A 19,932-nucleotide genomic window follows, 5' to 3' on the forward strand; every position below is an offset into this window, starting at 1 on the left:
ATGGGCACACTAGCATATGTGCCCGCCACCGCGCCCGCCGCGCCCGCGCCGCCGCCGCACGCCACGCTGCCGCTCACCGTCGATAAGGTCAGTCACCTTGTACCAGCACGATCGTACATCCTGATGCACCGTCAGCATCGACCGCCGGGCGACCCATGATCCCTCAACGTGCACCGTCGGCACACTAGCATATGTGGCCGCCACCGCGCCCGCCGCGCCCGCGCCGCCGCCGCACGCCACGCTGCCGCTCACCGTCGATAAGGTCAGTCACCACAGTAAGATCAAAACTCCAAAGCCTGCAACGTCTAGCAAGCATAGCGGCCACTGGTTGCATGAGAACCACACCATCGGCATCACTTGAGTACCTTCTGAATCTTAGACCCTTAGATCTCATCATTCAGGAGGAAGCGCAAGCAGCCGCTCTAAGACTTAAAGGAAACGGCCTATGGAAGCAAAACAAGGAGACAGGACACTCTGCGATCCTGCAGAAAACCATAAAAGAAATACCTCTCACTGAGGCACCCATCGATAGGATACCCTGTGAACACATTTTCGACCGAAGATATAATATCCAACTTACAGCGGAGACGCGAGATTACTCTGGAATCAATGAAGTTAGGATATACACGGACGGCTCCAAAACTCAAACGGGTACAGGAGCTGGTGTCTTCTCGAATGATCTTAATATAAGAATATCAACAACATTAGATAAACACAATACAATTTTCCAAGCAGAATGCATTGGAATTACCAAAGCAGCACAGGCGGTAACAGCCAGAGACATCCGAGGTCTAAACATAAGAATTATCTCGGATAGTGCATCCGTACTGCAAGCGCTACAAAGCAACACAATAACAACGGCCCTTATATTGGAATGCCATGAAGCGCTCCAAGACATTGCAGCTGTAAATGGAGTTACCCTGCAATGGATCAAAGGGCACAGTAACTCTTTAGGCAACGACGCAGCGGATGAACTGGCAAAAAGAGGTTCGGACACAACAGTATTTGGCCCGGAACCAATACTGCCGATACCACAAGCACAGATCAGGAACTGGCTGCGTTCCAAAACAGAAGAAAAACACCACACAGAATGGAAAAATAGCGAAGGATGCAGGCAAACAAAAGATGCGGTTCCGGACGTATCGAAAAAGTTCTCCCGCAGCCTCATCAGACTAAACAGGGACAGCATCCGCAAGGTCTTAAGTGTCATAACCGGACACTGTAGGCAAGCACCTATACAACATAGGTGTCACAGACAGCCCACTGTGAAGAACAACGGGCTCAATTTCTTCGATCACCATCGTCGCTACAGGAGGCCTGCAGCAGCCTAGACGGGCTGCTCGCCTTCTGGGGGGATCTGGGGTGGTTGGAGTAGGAATATAAACCACAAATCGCGCACAATGGCCCAATCATGAGGCTAAGTGCGGTATTCGATTGCCCTGCAAAACTAACTAACTAACTAAGGTCAGTCACCTTGTACGAGTACGATCGTACATCCTGCTGCACCGTCAGCATCGACCGCCGGGCGACCCATGACGGGCGATGGGCACATATGCTAGTGTACCGTCAGCATTGACGGCACACTAGCATATGTGCCCGCCACCGCGCCCGCCGCGCCCGCGCCGCCGCCGCACGCCACGCTGCCGCTCACCGTCGATAAGGTCAGTCACCTTGTACGAGCACGATCGTACATCCTGCTGCACACACACTAAAAACACACCGACGGCACACTAGCATATGTGCCCGCCGCGCCCGCGCCGCCGCCGCACGCCACGCTGCCGCTCACCGTCGATAAGGTCAGTCACCTTGTACCAGCACGATCGTACATCCTGCTGCACACACACTAAAAACACACCGACGGCACACTAGCATATGTGCCCGCCGCGCCCGCGCCGCCGCCGCACGCCACGCTGCCGCTCACCGTCGATAAGGTCAGTCACCTTGTACCAGCACGATCGTACATCCTGCTGCACACACACTAAAAACACACCGACGGCACACTAGCATATGTGCCCGCCGCGCCCGCGCCGCCGCCGCACGCCACGCTGCCGCTCACCGTCGATAAGGTCAGTCACCTCTACAACAAACTTAAGGCTATATTTCACCGGGACACCATGGCGGCGCAACCAGTCGCCGGCTACCAACAAAATGTATTGCGGTTTTCGCCCGCGCGCTGTGCGATCGATCGGCGACCGACCATTTTGTACCAATGACTTGTGTACGAGCAAGATCGTACATCCTGCTGCACCGTCAGCATCGACCGCCGGGCGACCCATGATCCCTCAACGTGCACCGTCGGCACTCACACCGAAGGCACACTAGCGTATGTGCCCGCCACCGCGCCCGCCGCGCCCGCGCCGCCGCCGCACGCCACGCTGCCGCTCACTGTTGATAAGGTCAGTCACCCGCCAAAACCAAACCGCTCCTTTCTAATATTTGTATAATTATGGTCTAGCACGTAACTTACTCAGTGCCTGTAGGTGGCAAGTGGCACTTTTTAAACGAATCGAAAATCAAACGTTGAAGCTCCATACAAAAAAAGCCTTTCAACCATTTTGCTATTTATCTTGGGGGACTGAGGTATTCCCATAAGCGGCATGGAAGGGTGTTTTTGTTGACGTCAAACGTCAGCGTGACTTGAGATGTGCTTCAGATTTGTATGCTCTGTCACGTCATAATAATGTCGATGCCACCCGTCCTATGCCGCTCTCATACCTCAGGCACTGATTAAGTTAAGTAGATAAGACATGTAACGGCAAGGTCACCCTTCACATATCAACGACGCCGTCCGAAAACCGCTACGTTCCAATATTTTCCAACCACTAGTCAGTCACCTCCATCACTGCTTTTCCCCTGCAACCACACTGTTGACAAGGTCAGTGACCTTTCGCACTGTCCCTTCGCCCAAAATCCGCTACACTCTAACTGGAACAATGTCTGTCAACTTTTTCACCGCTTTTCCACTGTAACGAAATGCTCACCATCGACAAAGCCAGTCACTTTCCCGCCGCCCTCAAACCGCTTCATTCTGACAACAAGGACACACCTCCCTCACTGCTCCTCCCCTACAACCAAATGTCAGTCACACCCGCTGTAGTTCCAAAAATAATTGCTGTTTTCGTTTCAGCCATCATGCGTGTGCAGCTACGAAGGAACGAATGCGCCCGGCACCGAAGACGCCGATGACTATCGAAGCGAATGCGAAAACTGCAAATCCGCTAGCAGTTCAAGGTACAGATTTTCTAGCAAAAATGTAGTGTAAGAAATGAAGTTTTTTCCCCGCCTGGCCATTTCACATTAGAAATGCTGTGAATTCATTGCTGGATTAGCGTAAACGAGCTACTCCAATATTTTGGAGGCGTATCTCTGAAGTAAACTTTAGGTGTGGTTCGCAGATGGGTGTTAGAGGAAGGTTGGGAGGCGGAGGAGGAAGACGGCACGCAGACACTACAGCGCCGCGCGCCGCCCGCCGCGCCCGCGCCGCCCGCCACCGCCACGCTGCCGCAGCCCGTCACCAAGCAGAGGTGAACCTTGAACCTTACGCCGCACGCATACAGTCCACTCTCGACCGCCGGGCGCCGGCACTAGACACTGCCGCGCCCGCGCCGCCCGCCACCGCCACGCTGCCGCAGCCCGTCACCAAGCAGAGGTGAACCTTGAACCTTACGCCGCACGCATACAGTCCACTCTCGACCGCCGGGCGCCGGCACTAGACACTGCCGCGCCCGCGCCGCCCGCCACCGCCACGCTGCCGCAGCCCGTCACCAAGCAGAGGTGAACCTTGAACCTTACGCCGCACGCATACAGTCCACTCTCGACCGCCGGGCGCCGGCACTAGACACTGCCGCGCCCGCGCCGCCCGCCACCGCCACGCTGCCGCAGCCCGTCACCAAGCAGAGGTGAACCTTGAACCTTACGCCGCACGCATACAGTCCACTCTCGACCGCCGGGCGCCGGCACTAGACACTGCCGCGCCCGCGCCGCCCGCCACCGCCACGCTGCCGCAGCCCGTCACCAAGCAGAGGTGAACCTTGAACCTTACGCCGCACGCATACAGTCCACTCTCGACCGCCGGGCGCCGGCACTAGACACTGCCGCGCCCGCGCCGCCCGCCACCGCCACGCTGCCGCAGCCCGTCACCAAGCAGAGGTGAACCTTGAACCTTACGCCGCACGCATACAGTCCACTCTCGACCGCCGGGCGCCGGCACTAGACACTGCCGCGCCCGCGCCGCCCGCCACCGCCACGCTGCCGCAGCCCGTCACCAAGCAGAGGTGAACCTTGAACCTTACGCCGCACGCATACAGTCCACTCTCGACCGCCGGGCGCCGGCACTAGACACTGCCGCGCCCGCGCCGCCCGCCACCGCCACGCTGCCGCAGCCCGTCACCAAGCAGAGGTGAACCTTGAACCTTACGCCGCACGCATAGAGTCCACGCCATAAAGTTAAAATACCTAGCGGGATAGAGCAACAAAGAACTAAGCAGGCGAGATATCACTAGCAGCAACACTTCGTGATAAAAAGAGATGGGTGATGCCGTCGCCGTCACGTCAAACAGAACCGTTTTTTGCAATTATTTGACAGTTCGGGGTCACTTATTGGCACGCTGAGAATATGAACTCTATATTTTCAGATTTGTGGATGAGAAAGTCAAAATAAGAACTGTTTTCCTAACCACAACAGGGAAGTCTTAGTTCAGTTTGTGCGGATGATGAATTGAGGTGTTGGTCGCCTACTCGGGTCTAAAGTATGAATTCTAAGTAATTGTGATAATCCTCGTAAGCCATTATTTAGAATTGTTCCTTGTTTCAGCCGAACGGTGATGGGCCCTCCTTCCAACTGGGAGAACTGGTTTAACACCATACCGGACTCGGACACCGAGTCTGAAGAGGAGTAAGATTCTATATATTTATTTGCAAAAAGATAAACAAAAAAATATGTATTAATTTATTCGTAGCAGCTTCTTCGAAAGAAACTAAATCAACTAACATTCCCCTTTAAGGTTATGAGAAACCTTTATAATATGTAATGAGCAATATAAACCCCACCAATTACATAATATACATTTATTTAAGTCTAAATTCATAAAATGAACAAAATACTGCCTTTATTATAGATGAATCTAACCATTCCGGTTTATTATTATGATATATTAATAGTGGAACATCACAATTTGTGCACAAGCAATTTTACTATCGTAATACGCTTTTTTTGCAACACATGAGATGTGTTGTCCATTATAAATTATTTTTTTACGTAAATTAAAAATAATTGATTTTATTTATTTATTATACCAAAGATTAATTTGTTGTATTTTACAATTTTACATTTTATTAAAATATTTTTTATCATTTTATTTACATTTTGTATTAGATAAGAGCCCAATCAATCGTTTTGTAAGTTTAATTAGGTATAGTATGAGGGAGGGAGGATACATACAAAATAGTATTACAATAAGTAGGTAAGTGTATTTAATTTTATTGTAAGTATTTAGGTAGCCATTAACAGATTCTATCATAGAGTATAAATTGTCGTAATTTTCAAAGGAACATTAATTGGTGTTGAAATTATCCTGTTCAAAAATTAATAAAGCTCTCTTAGGCAAAAATATTGAAAAGTTGACGTTTATAGAGTAATAATACTAGGATAAATGGTGCCAAATGAGAACTGAATACAAGGAAATTTCGAGAATGAACTCAAATTCAAAATTCTACTTGGATCGTAGTAAGGTAGATAGGTAGACTTTGGAATTATTAATTTTGAATTATACTAAAACTTGTCTCCATAATTATATTCCTGAAATTGAGTCGCAAGCAAACGATAAACTAAAAAGCTCCTTAAATATGGTACATTTTTGTTGTGATGGTTCAGCCCTGTATTAATGCATGGTTCAACCAAAGTAAACCTTTATGGCGTGGTTTTGAAATTGTGTAGATATTGGTACTCGCGTATAGATGCTGAGCTCAAAGTTGGTATTTTTAACAAAATATTGAATTTATTAACGTCAGTTACGTACAATTAACATAGCATTTTGTATACTCTAATAAAATTATCCACGGATCTATTTTTGTCTAAATAAAATATTTATGTATTAAATTAGATGATTCATGTTGTAACAAAATAAATACTTGTATTAAGATATTACAAATTTTCCTTTATTTTACGCATGCCAAATGTATATTTATTGTATTTTGTTGGATAGATAAGATGTTCGATTTAGACCGTTATAAATGAAAAATTAGGATTATTAATAGTCTGAATTTTCAGGGTTGTAAGTATTAAAATAACGGTTGTATAAAATAATATTTTAATCATAAAATAAACAATATTGAGTACTTTGATCAAGTAGAAGACCCCTCTCATTTTATTTTCGATTATATCAAGCCTTAAATAAAATTAATTTATTATTAATATTTGAATGTTGTTTAAAATGTCTAAGCATATTTTTTTCTTAAAGTATGATTTTGTAGATGATGATTTTAAATTTAAGGTGAAACACAAGTGAGTAAAATGTAAATCGTATTCGTAAGTACCTATATGCAGTAACAATAGTAATAATTTGGCAATACTGCCAGACGGAAGTCTCCTTTGATTCCAGTGTAGCAATGATCAGTATTATAGCTGTTTCCGAACCAAAACCTATGTATATAACTGAATTAAACAAGTTATTGGGAAATTATCATTCTTTTTATTTAAACATAAAATAGATTGTAGCAAATTGGCATTTTATACGTATGTAAATAATGTAAATAGGAACAGTAGTTTCAATAGCACAGAGAGTTGATGACGTGCATTTGAAGTTGAGCCGGTGCTTTCTTCCTCCTCTGGTTCCGGGTCGGGCAGCCAGGGGCCGCACTGGCGGTATCCCTCTTCCTGGAATGAGAGTAACGAATGAGTACTTGAAGGCCGTTTGTTTGTGCCTTAGCCATAGAGACGTAGAGAGTTGCCAACTGATGCGCTGAGTTCGAAACTCAGTGTCGTATTAGAAATTCACACACATAAAGTAATCAAAATATGTGCTCATTATCCACTGCGGTATCAGTACTCAACGTTCGAATAATCTTTAGTACTGCGCAAGCAATGTAAACTGTTTACATTATGTCGTCGTTCCTGTCATCATTGCTCACACGAGCAATGTGTTCTGTTTTTGGGCATATTTCTGCGACACCGGCCACGCCCCCTTTTCACATCTACCTTTAGTTTCTGTGATCTGTGGCCCTAGCAGTGCCGCGAATCGCAATGAGTCTCATAATTCCATTGTTTAGTGTTTTTACGACACTGTGGAAATTGGTAAGTGGTTCACCATTTGATCTATCAGGGTTTTTCCACTGAGCTAGCTTTAGAATGAGTAAGACCCCAATCGTACTGTCACTACTATCGTTAATCATTTTCTTATTGACTGTTTAAAGTGGCGAACTCACACGCTGATATTTGCGTTAGTATGAATGAAAGTGCATGACTCTACGAATTTAGAGAAAGAGTTCAGTGCGGAGCAGAAAGTGAAGTAGCAACAAACAAGATCGTGGGACTCTGACCTTATTCGCTCGATGTTACTTGTCGTTTTTTCTTCGTCGCCTGTATTCCAGCATATTAGATTAAGCGGGCTTTGAGATTGTTTCAATACTTTCAATTACCTCCGTATAGTTGTGCTGGAAGCAAGTGACGCGCGGCGGGCGGCCGAGCAAAGGCACGCGGTTTCTGAAGCACGCAAGCCTGCTTGCTTTTGACATCTTTCCCCAGTTCTGGTCGCCCATCAGTTTGTCTACGTCCACCTGGATGACGATATAATAATTAGCACAATAGATAAAAGAAACCGTATAGCAGCATGTAGTCCGTTTTTAAAAGGGTCGGCTCACTCTGCCTCTTTTAATAAAAGAGATATACACAGTGCCTAAGAGGGTAGCGGCAATACAATCAATGTCTTTACGAGATTAGTGATGGGTACAAAATTATCCCATCTCTCAATTAAACTACTGCAACTCCTGTCTAATCTATAGTATGACTGAAGCCCTAACCAGTGGAGATTGACGCACCACTGAGAATTTGCGCAGTGTGTGATAACACTGCATACAAATTCCAGGTATAATGTCGAATGGGCCGATTATGTGATGAAGAGCTGTGTTACCGGCTTATTGACGAGCGGGTCGTGCACAGGGTCCTCGTGGTAGCGGCAGCGCGTGTAGATAGCTAACAGCAGCAGGTTGGTGCCGGGCACGGGAGCGCCAACTAGCGGCCAGCTGCATAGCGACGCTCCGCGCCGGAGGTATTCCATCGTTTGAGGTGTGCGCTGTGAATAAAGTACAGTTTATAGTTGTGGTAACAGTGGAGCTAGTACGCGTACCGGAAAACGCAGCGTATCATAAAGGTAGCAGGAAGGCGCTGTACGCAGGCCACCAATCCCAATCCCAGGCTACCAATCGATCAACATGGAAATCATTTGGGGAGCCTATGTACAGCAGTGGACATTCTATGGCTGAAATGATTTACAGACTTACTAAAACAGCCCTACCAACCAAAGCAAGTAGAAAATGTTGTCCCCACGTGGTCTGAGTGATCGGAGAGGAGGTTATTTCGTGACTTAACCATCTACCAGAATACCTACCAAATTGGTTTATGTAAAATTCATTGTTGTTGTTGTTCTAGTTGGGCACTGTGAATTTGAAAAGATTTCTTTCAGACAATTTACCTGCAATTCGTACATAGGCCGCGATCTATCGCAAGCTGCGAAGCGAGATCTGTTGACGAGCACTCGTTCGTCGTAAAGTCGGTCGTACTTTTCCCTTTCAAAGTCGCGTCGGACGCGGTTACGTCTTTTGTCTCTTTCCTTTTGGGTGTCGGCATACGCTGTGTTACCTGCAGATGTTTATCAATTATGAAGAATTTAGAAGTTATCAAACATTTGAACTTATTATATTTTCATGGCTTGCTGTTACATTTTTTACTAACTTGAACTTAACACTGCCACTAATGTCACCAATTCTTGTGCAACGGTAATTAGTAGATAGACGCTGCGCCATATTGATTTCAGCAATGTTGGCAACACCTGAAACAGTTAGCACTTGTTCTCTGTGAACTAAATCAATAATTATTATGATATTTCTATCCTATTTCTAAATAACCATTAATACCATGGATGCGGATGACTCTTCGTAATTGAAGCAGACTCCTTGGTAATCGTGCAGCCAATTGACCGTGAATATCTTGGCTTTGACCAGCGCAGCCATGGCGGTTGGGTAGGCCGTCGCCAGGTGTAACCTGATGGGGTCTTCGGAGGATGGGTTGTCCTCGTCAGCAGGCGAGGGGCCTCCAGCCACGATCCATCCACCCTCATCGATGATCACGCACGACCAGATTTTACCGTCGCAGGTTGGTTTGCAGTCTTCATCTTTTTCGTCGCACTGAAAGTAGGTAAATGTTTTCAAGATTTTAATCACTGATACTCCTGAGGTATATTACTTCGCAAAAAAAGGCCCTTACTGGATCGTAAGTAACAGCTACAAGTAGATCCTCAAAATGCTGCGGGTGGAAGTGGAAGCCGGCGACGCCTATCACGCCCTTATCGGAGCCCACCACCCTTGCAGCCGTTAACCATTCTCCTCGAGTCCCCACCTGTAAAGGTAGGTATTTAAAATTAGAAAGTGTCTTGCCCTATACACATTATTGCTGCAGTTTGTATTTGTAAGCAGTGGAGAAGAGGAGTAAAAGAAGAGAACTTGGAAGATCCATGTTATATTCAGGATCCCTTTAAAATTGTCGGAAGAAGATAAGCAGAAGCAAGTGATATAGTATGATGGAAAACGTCGACTAAATATTCCAGGAAAGGGAAGGTATAGGTACCTACTATTCGACTTATGATACTTTAAACTTTAAGGACTAGTACGTGACTACTTCGCACGAGTTAAATGCAAAGCAGAGTGCCAGGAACCAGTGGCGGCGTAGCATGGGTTGGTAGGCGATCACCCCCCCCCCCCCCTAGTCATAAGTCCTAAGGCACCCCCTGGTACCCCTCAGGGTTAACCTACCGATTCGAAGATTGAAAGACAATCGCACCCCTTTCCCCCCGTATCATGATATAGACCGCAAACTTGCCATGCAGATGCGCCAGTGAGTACTAATCTGCGCGACTTGTGTCACCCCCTGATGCTTGGCACCCGGGGCGGACCGCCCCCACCGCCCCCCCCTTACGCCGCTACTGCCAGGAACAAAATGTTCCACAAGGCAGCAATAAATATCTACCTCTTTTGATATTTACCTCAGGCGGTTTAGCCTCAGTATTGCGCATCCTGCGCACCGGCGTGACCGGTGCGTGAACCAACAGCTCAGCTGCGCCGGCGGCGACGGCGCGCCGGTACCACGGCTCGGCCGGCCCGTGAGGCCAAGCTCCCCCAGACGGAGGCGGCGCGTGCGGGCTCGTGATGTGATAGTGGCGCCACCGAGTTAACCCGCTCTCTAGGATTTTTATATGGTTCAGTTGCATAAAGTTATTACAGCCAGTCGCGGGAAGTATCTGGATGCGGGCAGCGCAAGACCGGTCGTTATGGAAATTCTTATGGGAGGCAGGGCACCACGTCATTTGGCTGAAACGAACGAATTAATAGTCGAGCGGCGACAGGGTTCGAACCCGCATTCCTCGTATCTTGAGTTTACTTTTTGGTATCTCGGTTTTCGCTGAAATAAGCCAGTTAGAGCTGCGAAACTAGAAAGCTGCTGAAAACGTGATCAATATCAAACGTTATGACGGATTAATATAATATAGAGTACCAATTCTCACACATTCAAGATTGTCAATTTATCGATTTCAGTTACCTACTAAATGTACATCTACCGTCAACGTCTAATCATTCGTACCACTGGAGAAGAACGCTGTAACAGAGCCCAGTTTGCAGGTAGTGCACTCCAAGTCTTCGTGGTCCTCCATCCACTTGCTGGTGGCGACGGCTTCTCTGCAAAGCCTCGCTATCAGTTCTTCGTTACCTGGAAATAAGGCATTTTCCTCCAAATTTTCCTATCCAAATTAATCGGTGATCGCAGTTGATTAGATTAAATACTGCCGCCTATTTACTACTGTATTAATCATCCGCAAAGCCTATTGTCTATCGATTTGTTGTACTATCTAATAATAGATAAACATAGTAGATTCCCTCATATACCTAATCCCAAGAGTCATTGTAGTCAGTCATACTTAAAATGTATCTAAGTACTGGTGTACTTAGGGTGCTTTCGATATTATACCTCTGCATACCTATTATTTTCTTACGTTTTTTTCCTAGCCAGTAAACCCGTATTATCAGTTTCGAAGATAGATGCATATCGCTGATCGATATGAAAAACACATTAGATGAATATTAATTTATCAGATCAGTGACACCTACTGTTTGGGGCAGAATCGTATGCACAATCTAAAACAGTAGCTAACGAGCACGTTATCTTGTCACTTTCAACGAATACCATGTAATGCAATTAAGAGATAATATTAATATGTCTGGACATCTACTTATCCCTTTATTACAAAAAAAGTTAAGCCTGTGACGACTGACGAACACTTGTTTAATATGACTTTAGTACTTTTATAAAAATAATAATAAAAAAAAACTTTTTTAAAATCAAGCTTTATCCTGAAATGCAGTTGTACTAAAACGAAAAATAATTGTATGCTTGGTTCCAAGAATTTCAAAAGCTTGTATCGCGCATGGAATTTATTCCTCTTTTTTTCTGTTTGCGCTACAAGCTTTTGAAATTCTTGGAACCAAGCATACAATTATTTTTTTCGTTTTAGTACAACTGCATTTCAGGATAAAGCTTGTTTTTAAAAAAGTTTTTTTTTATTATTATTTTATTTTATACTTTTTAGTTGTATCTCAATCTCTGGGTCATTATTTAGCACCAAAGTGCGCGAGAAGTCGAATCCAACGAACCCAAACTCGATAAGATTCCGCCGCACCGTTTCGTTTAGGAGTTCCTATGGCCACCTCCCGACTCCATCATCAGGACTCTGGACATCATCTAGCACCCATTCTTTTTTCATTGTACGTCAATGACATCCCCAGATTTAGCCCTCTTTGCGGACGACACCGCACTCTACAAGTCCGGACGTAATCGGAATTACGTCATCTTGGCGCTCCAACGCGCAGTCACACAATTAGGCGAATGGTTCAGGAAGTGGCGTATCGAGGTGAATCCCGAAAAAAGTGCATCAGTGTACTTTTCTAGGGCTTTGTCTGCGAAACGTCCTCCGGTTCGCACTCGTCCTCATGTCCCCACCCATTCTCACCTTTTTTGACCAAACTATTCCTTGGAAGAGTGAGGTCAAGTACTTAGGTGTCACCCTCGACCAGAGATTATCGTTCGCTCCGCGCCTCAGACGCGTCTTAAGCCGTGCGAACCACTACACCCACCGACTCTACCACCTAGTTGGAAGGAAAAGTAAATTGTCACTTAGAAATAAGTTGACAATTTACAAAACCTGCATCCGTCCAGTGTTGACTTACGCCAGTCCGGTGTTTGCTCACACTTCCTGCACAGTCCTTAAGAAATTCCAGACCCTCCAAAACAAATTCTTACGCCGAGCCGCGGATGCCCCGTGGTTCGTGCGTAACACGAATCTCCATAGAGATTTCGAGATCCCATCGATTGATCACTTTATGAAAAAAGCTTCTCACCGCTACTTTGATAAAGCGATCAACCACAAGAACCCTCTTATCGTTAGCGCCGCCTCGTACACATCCCAGAAAGATGTCGCTGCCCAATACCGACGACCTAGGCATGTCCTAGACGACCCGGACAATCCTATTACCGAATTTCTGAACACAGAAATCACTGCCTTAAGCACGCCAACTACTCCACAACACAGTAGCTCGTTACACCGTACTCGCCGGCGAGTACGAGGCCCTGCATATCATTTCGGACGGTACAGACATGTACCGGGCCGGTTCTCCCCTATCCGTCCCCCGGACATGGCCTGAGCCCAGGTCCGAGCTTACCGTGGCGCCCTCAGGCCGCGTCCGTAGTCCCCCTCGATCGGGCCCACTAGAGTGAGCCCACACTCGGCCTCGTCGGCACGCGCACCGACGATCGCCAAACGGCTAGAGTACCTTCTGTACTCGCCACTCTGCCCGGTGAAACTGGAAAAGCTCTTCAAGCTACCAGCGCGCGTCCCTTAAAAAAAATCATCTAGCACTAAACTGCTTGAAAAGACAAATCCAACGAACCCAAACTCGATGAGTTTCTGCCTTTTCGTTTAGGATTTCCTATGGCCACCTCCCAAATCCATCATCAGGACCCTGGACATCATCTAGCACTAAACTGCTCGAAAAGACAAATCCAACGAACCCAAACTCGATGAGTTTCTGCCGTTTCGTTTAGGAGTTCCTATGGCCACCTCCCTAATCCATCATAAGGACCCTGGAGATCACCTAGCATTAAACTGCTCGAAAAGACAAATCCAACGAACCCAAACTCGATGCGATTCCGCCGTTTCGTTTAGGAGTTCCTATAGCCACCTCCTGACTCCATCATCAGGACCCTGGACATCATCTAGCACTAAACTGCTCGAAAAGACAAATCCAACGAACCCAAACTCGATGAGTTTCTGCCGTTTCGTTTAGGAGTTCCTATGGCCACCTCCCTAATCCATCATAAGGACCCTGGAGACCATCTAGCATTAAACTGCTCGAAAAGACAAATCCAACGAACCCAAACTCGATGCGATTCCGCCGTTTCGTTTAGGAGTTCCTATGGCCACCTCCTGACTCCATCATCAGGACCCTGGACATCATCTAGCACTAAACTGCTCGAAAAGAAAAATCCAACGAACCCAAACTCGATGAGTGTCTGCCGTTTCGTTTAGGAGTTCCTATGGCCACCTCCCTAATCCATCATCAGGACCCTGGACATCATCTAGCACTAAACTGCTTGAAAAGACAAATCCAACGAACCCAAACTCGATACGATTCCGCCGTTTCGTTTAGGAGTTCCTATGGCCACCTCCTGACTCCATCATCAGACCAGCTCAATGGTACCATAACATTGCATTGTCATCGTACTTACATAAGTATACCAAATTTCAGCTCAATCGGTTGAAGAGAAGTGGTCTTAAATTCAGTTGCAAGATTTGTCCCACACATACTAACAAGTGAAGTCAATATAAAGCTTGTAAAAAGCTTGTAATAAAAAGGGAAACCTTTCATTGGCTGTATTATCAGTCTAAATCTTATAACTAACATTTTCAATGTATCGCTGTTGGTTTCTATAAAATAAATAAATAAATAAATGACATTTCCATACTAAATGTCAATTTAAATCAGAGTTAAACCAGAGTCTAACTTTTAGTAGTTTATGTGGGCTAGAGACCCCCCACTAGTTTCCAATAAAATAAAAGGAAGGTAGGTACCTACATTGGTAAGTCTTGTCCAACAAAGCGGGCTCTAGTGGTGAAAAGAGGTGCTTGAGCTTCTTCATTGCGAAGTTTGGCTCGTCGCTCCGTCTTCGGATGAAGTGCAGCACCTCCGCTTCGGGCGTGTCAAAGTGCGGCTCCACGTGCTTACAGTACAACCTGAAAGTATTTATTTTTAGTTTAATTTATCTTACCGCGGTGAGTTCTCTTTACATATCAATCTGTCTACTTGGTCCACACTCCCTTATTTTTCCTCGATTTTTTAAATATCGTGGGAAAATGTCCCATACCACACCATCTTGTCCCAAATTAAGCAAAACTTGTACTTAAGAGGTACCTACTACCGGGCAAGCAACGAATTTAAGCAGATATTAATCTTTTTTGGTAAATACTTAAATATTTCACATAGAAAACACCCAGATTTGATCGGAATCGAATGGTGACTTCTGACGAATAGTAGTCTTCTCAATACTCACCAGTCTGGATTAACTGCAAAGTCACTTCTCGTCAACGTTTTCAATGCTTCCTGAGCGATCTGTTGCGTGAACTGTCCTTCAGGAACTGCATGGTATCGCCCATACGGTGGTAGTACTACCGCCACAACGTAATGGTCAGTAACCCTCTTCCAGTGGTATTCTCTTTGTTCCAAGCTGGCTCGCATTCCTTCTTCGTATACGTTCTTTCCATGCATCACTCGGATGCCTCTGGGATGTTGAATTACGAGCGAATGCCGAAACTGTAAGTAGATATAACATTGTTATTGGATAGAAAGTATAGTTAGTTTTCATCATCATTCCTCATTTCCATTGTACATGTAAGAAAATGATAGAGCTCTCTGCTCTACTAACTCGAACACTTAGGCTGAGTTGCACCACCTAACTTTGACGGTAACTACTTATAACGATAACCGGTGTTTTTTGTATGGAGTTTGACGGATTTTTGACGTTTGTCAAAGTTAAATTAAGATGGTGTAACCCAGCCTTATTAAAATATTCTATAGGACGTAACAACGTAACATAAAACAAAATCGAATCACATTAAAGCTATGATTTAAACATAGAGCACCTACTTCCAACCATTTTTCCGGATAGTCTCTTGGTGCGTGTTCTTTAGCCGGCTGTTCCAGGTTTATGATATCTACTGTCCGATAACCAGGTTTCAGGAGGTCGCCATCAAACTGTACAAGAAAAATAAGTTGAATTAATTCCGAAGTAAAGACATAGAATAGTTTGAATCTAATGGTGAAAATGGAAATTTTGGGGTATGTTTTCCAAACCTTAATAAAAGTAATTAATTATAAACAACAACAAAAGTACTTACGACAGGTTTAAGGTTGTCATGCAAGACGATGTTACCGCGATGATCAATCACGAATAGTACGCCGCCAGGCCCGAGCTGGAAAAAAGCATAAGCGTGTTTTTCTAATATCGGATGTTTCTCTAATATGATAAATGTATTATTGATTAAGTACATACCTTGATAAAACATTTGTTTTTCAGAAAGCTAAATTATAATGTTGTTGACTGTTGTCCTCTAAAAAAGTAGATTCCTACCTTTGTTTTAGCACGTTAATAACAAACAAGACCAAAGTACGTCATGGATCATAAAAATAATTGGATTATAACAATCCTTGATAAATTAGTGTCGATTAGTGTCAATTTTTATCTCGACGAATACCATGATAGCGCATTCTTTCTTAGTATAGAGCATTACTGCAGGATTACAATTAGCTTCTTAGCAATTATCTTTTTATCACAAATACGCCGACGATGAACTACCCCGATGATTTTGAAACATAAAAATACATGAGTAATTAATTAGCATCAGCATTAGCTCTTGAAGTTATTAGATAGAAACCAATCTATCTTAGAGAAAATATTATTTATCTAATAATTTCAGGTAAGTTACAGTATCTTCAGCACATTCTTTGTAAATTCGTATTTTGTGAAATAATTAATTGATAAATAAGTAGGTACGCATCGCACGCGGTCATAAAACCCTAAGACTTTTTAAGACACATCACTTGGCAATAATCTAGGCCCATTGAGTTTATCAAAATATGTAAGTGACATCTTAAAGTTATGTCTAATTCCAATCTAATCTACTATTTAAGCTGTATTATGCAATAATGTTGCCGCAAATATTCAGTTCAATATTTAATCAAAAATTCCAAATGTCTTTGACTCTAACACTTCATATCTTATTTAAAAAGTAGCCTAATCAGTAAAACTAGAAGTAGCTAGCTAACTATAATAGATTTACCTGATAATAAGGCAATATCAGCTTCAGGTGATCGATAGGTATATCGATCCCGGCTACGCCAAGTAATCTGTTCACCGGGTACTACGCAAACAAATCAAACTGCTCTATCAAACAATTAGTGATAAGAAACAAATAGTTCAGTGTTCTATATATTTCATATTTACCGTTCTTGTAGCGTTTCTCTGATTCTCCTGTAAATAGAAGCGATAAAGTCATAGAGTGGTTAAAGAGGTTCAATTTTGCGCATTTGCTGAACAACTTATTACAACTAATATCAAAGATAAACGATGAGTAATAATAAAGAACTATATTTGTCATATCTACGTACCTCATCCAGTTTTATTGTTATATTCTGCGAACAAACAACAGCTATGAATAATTTAGTTATTGGTGCGCTTCTTGAAAAATATATTTGCCGCCTTTTGCCGCTACAAACAAAGGCGTATTTCCTATCGTCAACATTATCATTATTAATGTTATCAGGGATTATAATAGATTATTACAAATAATTTAGTATTGTGGCTAGGTACCTCGAGTGTAGTGTGGTCGAACACAGGTACTGAAACGCTTATTTGGAGCCTGTAGTTCACGTCTTGGCCTTCGTAGTATAGACCGTACTTGTCCTGAAATTACACCATAGTTTCATTAGAAGATGTAACAATGACCTACATAGGAAGATACTTATTAGAAACGAACAATATACATAAACAAGTAGGTCTAGTTTAACTAGACATTTTGAATAAAGGTTCTAATAATATCAGAACTGAAAGTCAAAGCCAGTTACCAAGCTCTGTTGGTGGAGATAATGCTTGTAGGTGTCGTTGAGAAGTTTTTCCTTGTTCTTGCGCAGCTCTCGGTAGCGGTAAACTTGCTCTGCGTTTTCTTTTTGCAGCCAGTAGAACTCGCTTCTTCGTGGTTCCTGTGAAAAATAACTATTTCAAACGAGTTGGTTAAATTAAGTTCGATACAGTATGTATGGGATAAGTGGGATTTTGACACTTTAAAATACTTTAGAAGTTTTTTTGAAACAATACTGGATTGTAAAGCTTTTTTTTTATCAGAAACTGATTATTTTGATGCCGCAACTGTGCCTATCTGTTTTGTGAACTACACTAACGCTGGCACTTGAGCCATTGTCATGACTTTAATCAAGCTAAATGTTATAGACGACAGTAGATACATCAATTTAAACATTGTAGCATCTTATAGAATACAGTTGTAATAAGAACGTTTTTTTCAACAAAAATGTAGAGTCATGACTTGCTCCGTGACGCCCTTGCTGCTGAGCAGTTCCGCAAAGTAAACATCTCGGTCGTAGCTAATATTTTTGGGTTCACTTACCTCAAATTTTGCGTAAAAGTCGGTGTAAACTCTTAACCCTTCATTTCTTTCCGCGCGACGAGCGGGCGTTCCAGCACGCGCATGATATTCATAACCTGCTCCGTGACGTCACACTGTGAACCAAAAGGCCAATCTAGCTGGACAAAATTATTTAAGCCTTGGAATAGGTACTAAACGCCTTAAAAACTCTTACTTTGATATAATATGTTAAAAAAAATGAACAGAAAGCTTTTAATAATGATAAAACTAAAAACCAGCATAAGCTGACCCTCTCTATTTAACATTTTGTACGTGTATGGAGGTCTAGTTAAACTGGACTTGTTAGTTAAGGTAAATTATTGTTTTTTTATACTGGTGCTTGATATTTTAACATCTTTGCATTAGTTCTGTAAAAGTACTAAGGTATAATGCTAAACCTAAGCCTAAGTACTTTTAAAGATGGCTTTCTTTACTGAAAATTACAAAGCTGAAGACCTTGTTTGTTTGGTTAAACGCGCTAATTTCAGGAACTAAGCTACAGCCCGATTTGAAAAATTATTTTTGTATTGGATAGCCCATTTATCAAGAAAGGCATTAGTCGATATAACACCCTACAGCCAATAGGGGTGGAGCAGTAAAGAAAAATGTTGCAAAAACGGGAAGTATTAATCAAACTATTTTTACGCATACAAAGACGCAAGCACAGCTGGTTAAAAAATAATGGAAATTAAATAAAACTATAACAGTACCTGGCCGGCCATTACCAAATCGTCAGTAGGTACTGCAGGAATTAAATAAATCGTCAACTCGTTACGTCTTCCTTTTGTTTTGAACGCGGCTTGGACGAAGTCAATCTTTGGGCGACCAGGACTTGAAGTACTAGTAGAAGTATTGACTTTCTGAAGATGATGTAGATGGATACAAAATACGTGTATCAATTTGAAGTTTTCACCATTCAGCCATTCAACACCAATCGGTCTTGTCACAAAATCGTCCTGAATTTTACCAAACCTGACCTATTTTTCGCCTAATTTTGAGCTAATCTGACTAAATTCTTTATAATATACACTCCATAACCTCTTTTTAGTCTTATCTAACTAAGAAATAATCGAATAGTCCTGAAATTGTATTGTTTTTGTGTGTTTTTACCATTCGTAATAAAATTCGCTTCGAGTCACCGCTACTACGTTTTCTGCAAAAAAATCAAAGTTGTGCTTCAGTGTGCTGTCTACAACCTACCATTTTTTGAAGCTCATATATGTGGCTACTTCATATAAAAAATCCAGCCCGGGGACATGAGGGGACATGTAGTTCCTGGTCTCGCAAATACAGAAAAACGTGAAAAAATACGAATTTTCATTTTATTTCTACATGTATCTTAATTAATTAATAGGCTTTAGGAATATTTTTTTGGTTTAATATGTAATATGTACCTTCTACTTCACGATCCATAACAAAAATTTTCACAATTGTATTAGAATTAATCAGGAGACACTGATATATCAACCTCAAGAAAGTGAATAATTTGATCGTAAAATACTCACTTGTTCAAGTTCGTCTTAAAATTACTAAATTATCAGAGGATAGTTGCTAAAAATAATGACTGAATCATTACCTATGGTTATTAAGCTATCGTTTTTGCTAAATGAATGTAAGATATCCGATGACCCTTTTTGTCCAGCTAGATTGGGCTTTTGGTTCATAGTGCGTCATTGCTAGCTCAGCAACTCTGCAAAGTATCAATCGTGGTCGCAGCTGATGTAGTTACTGTTTGGCTTACTCACCTCAACATGTGCGTACACATCGCTGTACACTTGCAGTCGTTCCTTTCTCTGCGCCACTAGCGGGCGTTCCAGCACGCGCATGATATTCATAACCTGCTCCGTGACGTCATTGCTGCTGTTCCGCAAAGTATCCATCGTGGTCGCAGCTGATGTAGTTACTGTTGGGCTTACTC

The 19,932-nt window shown here is 43.4% G+C and overlaps 2 protein-coding genes across 3 annotated transcripts; one reads left to right on the forward strand and one right to left on the reverse strand.

Moving 5' to 3' along the window:
- LOC135079547 (uncharacterized) lies at positions 1-6,677 on the forward strand. The gene is made up of 7 exons (XM_063974199.1): positions 1-130; positions 189-275; positions 1,588-1,665; positions 2,005-2,066; positions 3,128-3,231; positions 3,383-4,399; positions 4,814-6,677. Exons 1-6 carry the CDS (start codon positions 1-3, stop codon positions 3,651-3,653), a joined length of 732 nt encoding a protein of 243 aa, XP_063830269.1. The 3' UTR covers positions 3,654-4,399; positions 4,814-6,677.
- LOC135079393 (voltage-dependent calcium channel subunit alpha-2/delta-4-like) lies at positions 5,491-19,853 on the reverse strand. Of its 2 annotated transcripts, XM_063974048.1 has the most exons (19): positions 19,760-19,853; positions 17,440-17,574; positions 17,186-17,278; positions 16,984-17,007; positions 16,820-16,846; positions 16,656-16,736; positions 15,714-15,788; positions 15,463-15,570; positions 14,870-15,129; positions 14,395-14,552; positions 10,850-10,975; positions 10,254-10,450; positions 9,479-9,610; positions 9,130-9,399; positions 8,948-9,044; positions 8,688-8,854; positions 8,127-8,288; positions 7,636-7,773; positions 5,491-6,874 (listed from the first exon to the last, which is right to left on the reverse strand). In XM_063974048.1, exons 1-19 carry the CDS (start codon positions 19,847-19,849, stop codon positions 6,728-6,730), a joined length of 2,487 nt encoding a protein of 828 aa, XP_063830118.1. In that variant the 5' UTR covers positions 19,850-19,853; the 3' UTR covers positions 5,491-6,727. The 2 variants fall into 2 exon arrangements, with proteins under 2 accessions (XP_063830118.1, XP_063830119.1); XM_063974049.1 differs by lacking the exon at positions 16,656-16,736.
- Positions 19,854-19,932: the final 79 nt, after the last annotated feature.

Source organism: Ostrinia nubilalis, chromosome 16 (genome assembly GCF_963855985.1).
Source record: "Ostrinia nubilalis chromosome 16, ilOstNubi1.1, whole genome shotgun sequence".
NCBI lineage: Eukaryota > Metazoa > Arthropoda > Insecta > Lepidoptera > Crambidae > Ostrinia > Ostrinia nubilalis.

Bases quoted from the DNA above. Each gene is read 5' to 3' on its own strand.
- LOC135079547 (XM_063974199.1), top strand. From the start codon at position 1: ATGGGCACACTAGCATATGTGCCCGCCACCGCGCCCGCCGCGCCCGCG. The intron at 276-1,587 runs GTAAGATCAAAA...ACGGCACACTAG, and splicing joins CGATAAGGTCAGTCACCACA to CATATGTGCCCGCCACCGCG. The intron at 1,666-2,004 runs GTCACCTTGTAC...ACGGCACACTAG, and splicing joins GCTCACCGTCGATAAGGTCA to CATATGTGCCCGCCGCGCCC.
- LOC135079393 (XM_063974048.1), bottom strand. From the start codon at position 19,849: ATGAATATCATGCGCGTGCTGGAACGCCCGCTAGTGGCGCAGAGAAAG. The intron at 17,575-19,759 runs GTGAGTAAGCCA...TATTTTTCACAG, and splicing joins ATGTGTACGCACATGTTGAG to GAACCACGAAGAAGCGAGTT. The intron at 6,875-7,635 runs GTAATTGAAAGT...CTCTCATTCCAG, and splicing joins TCCAGCACAACTATACGGAG to GAAGAGGGATACCGCCAGTG.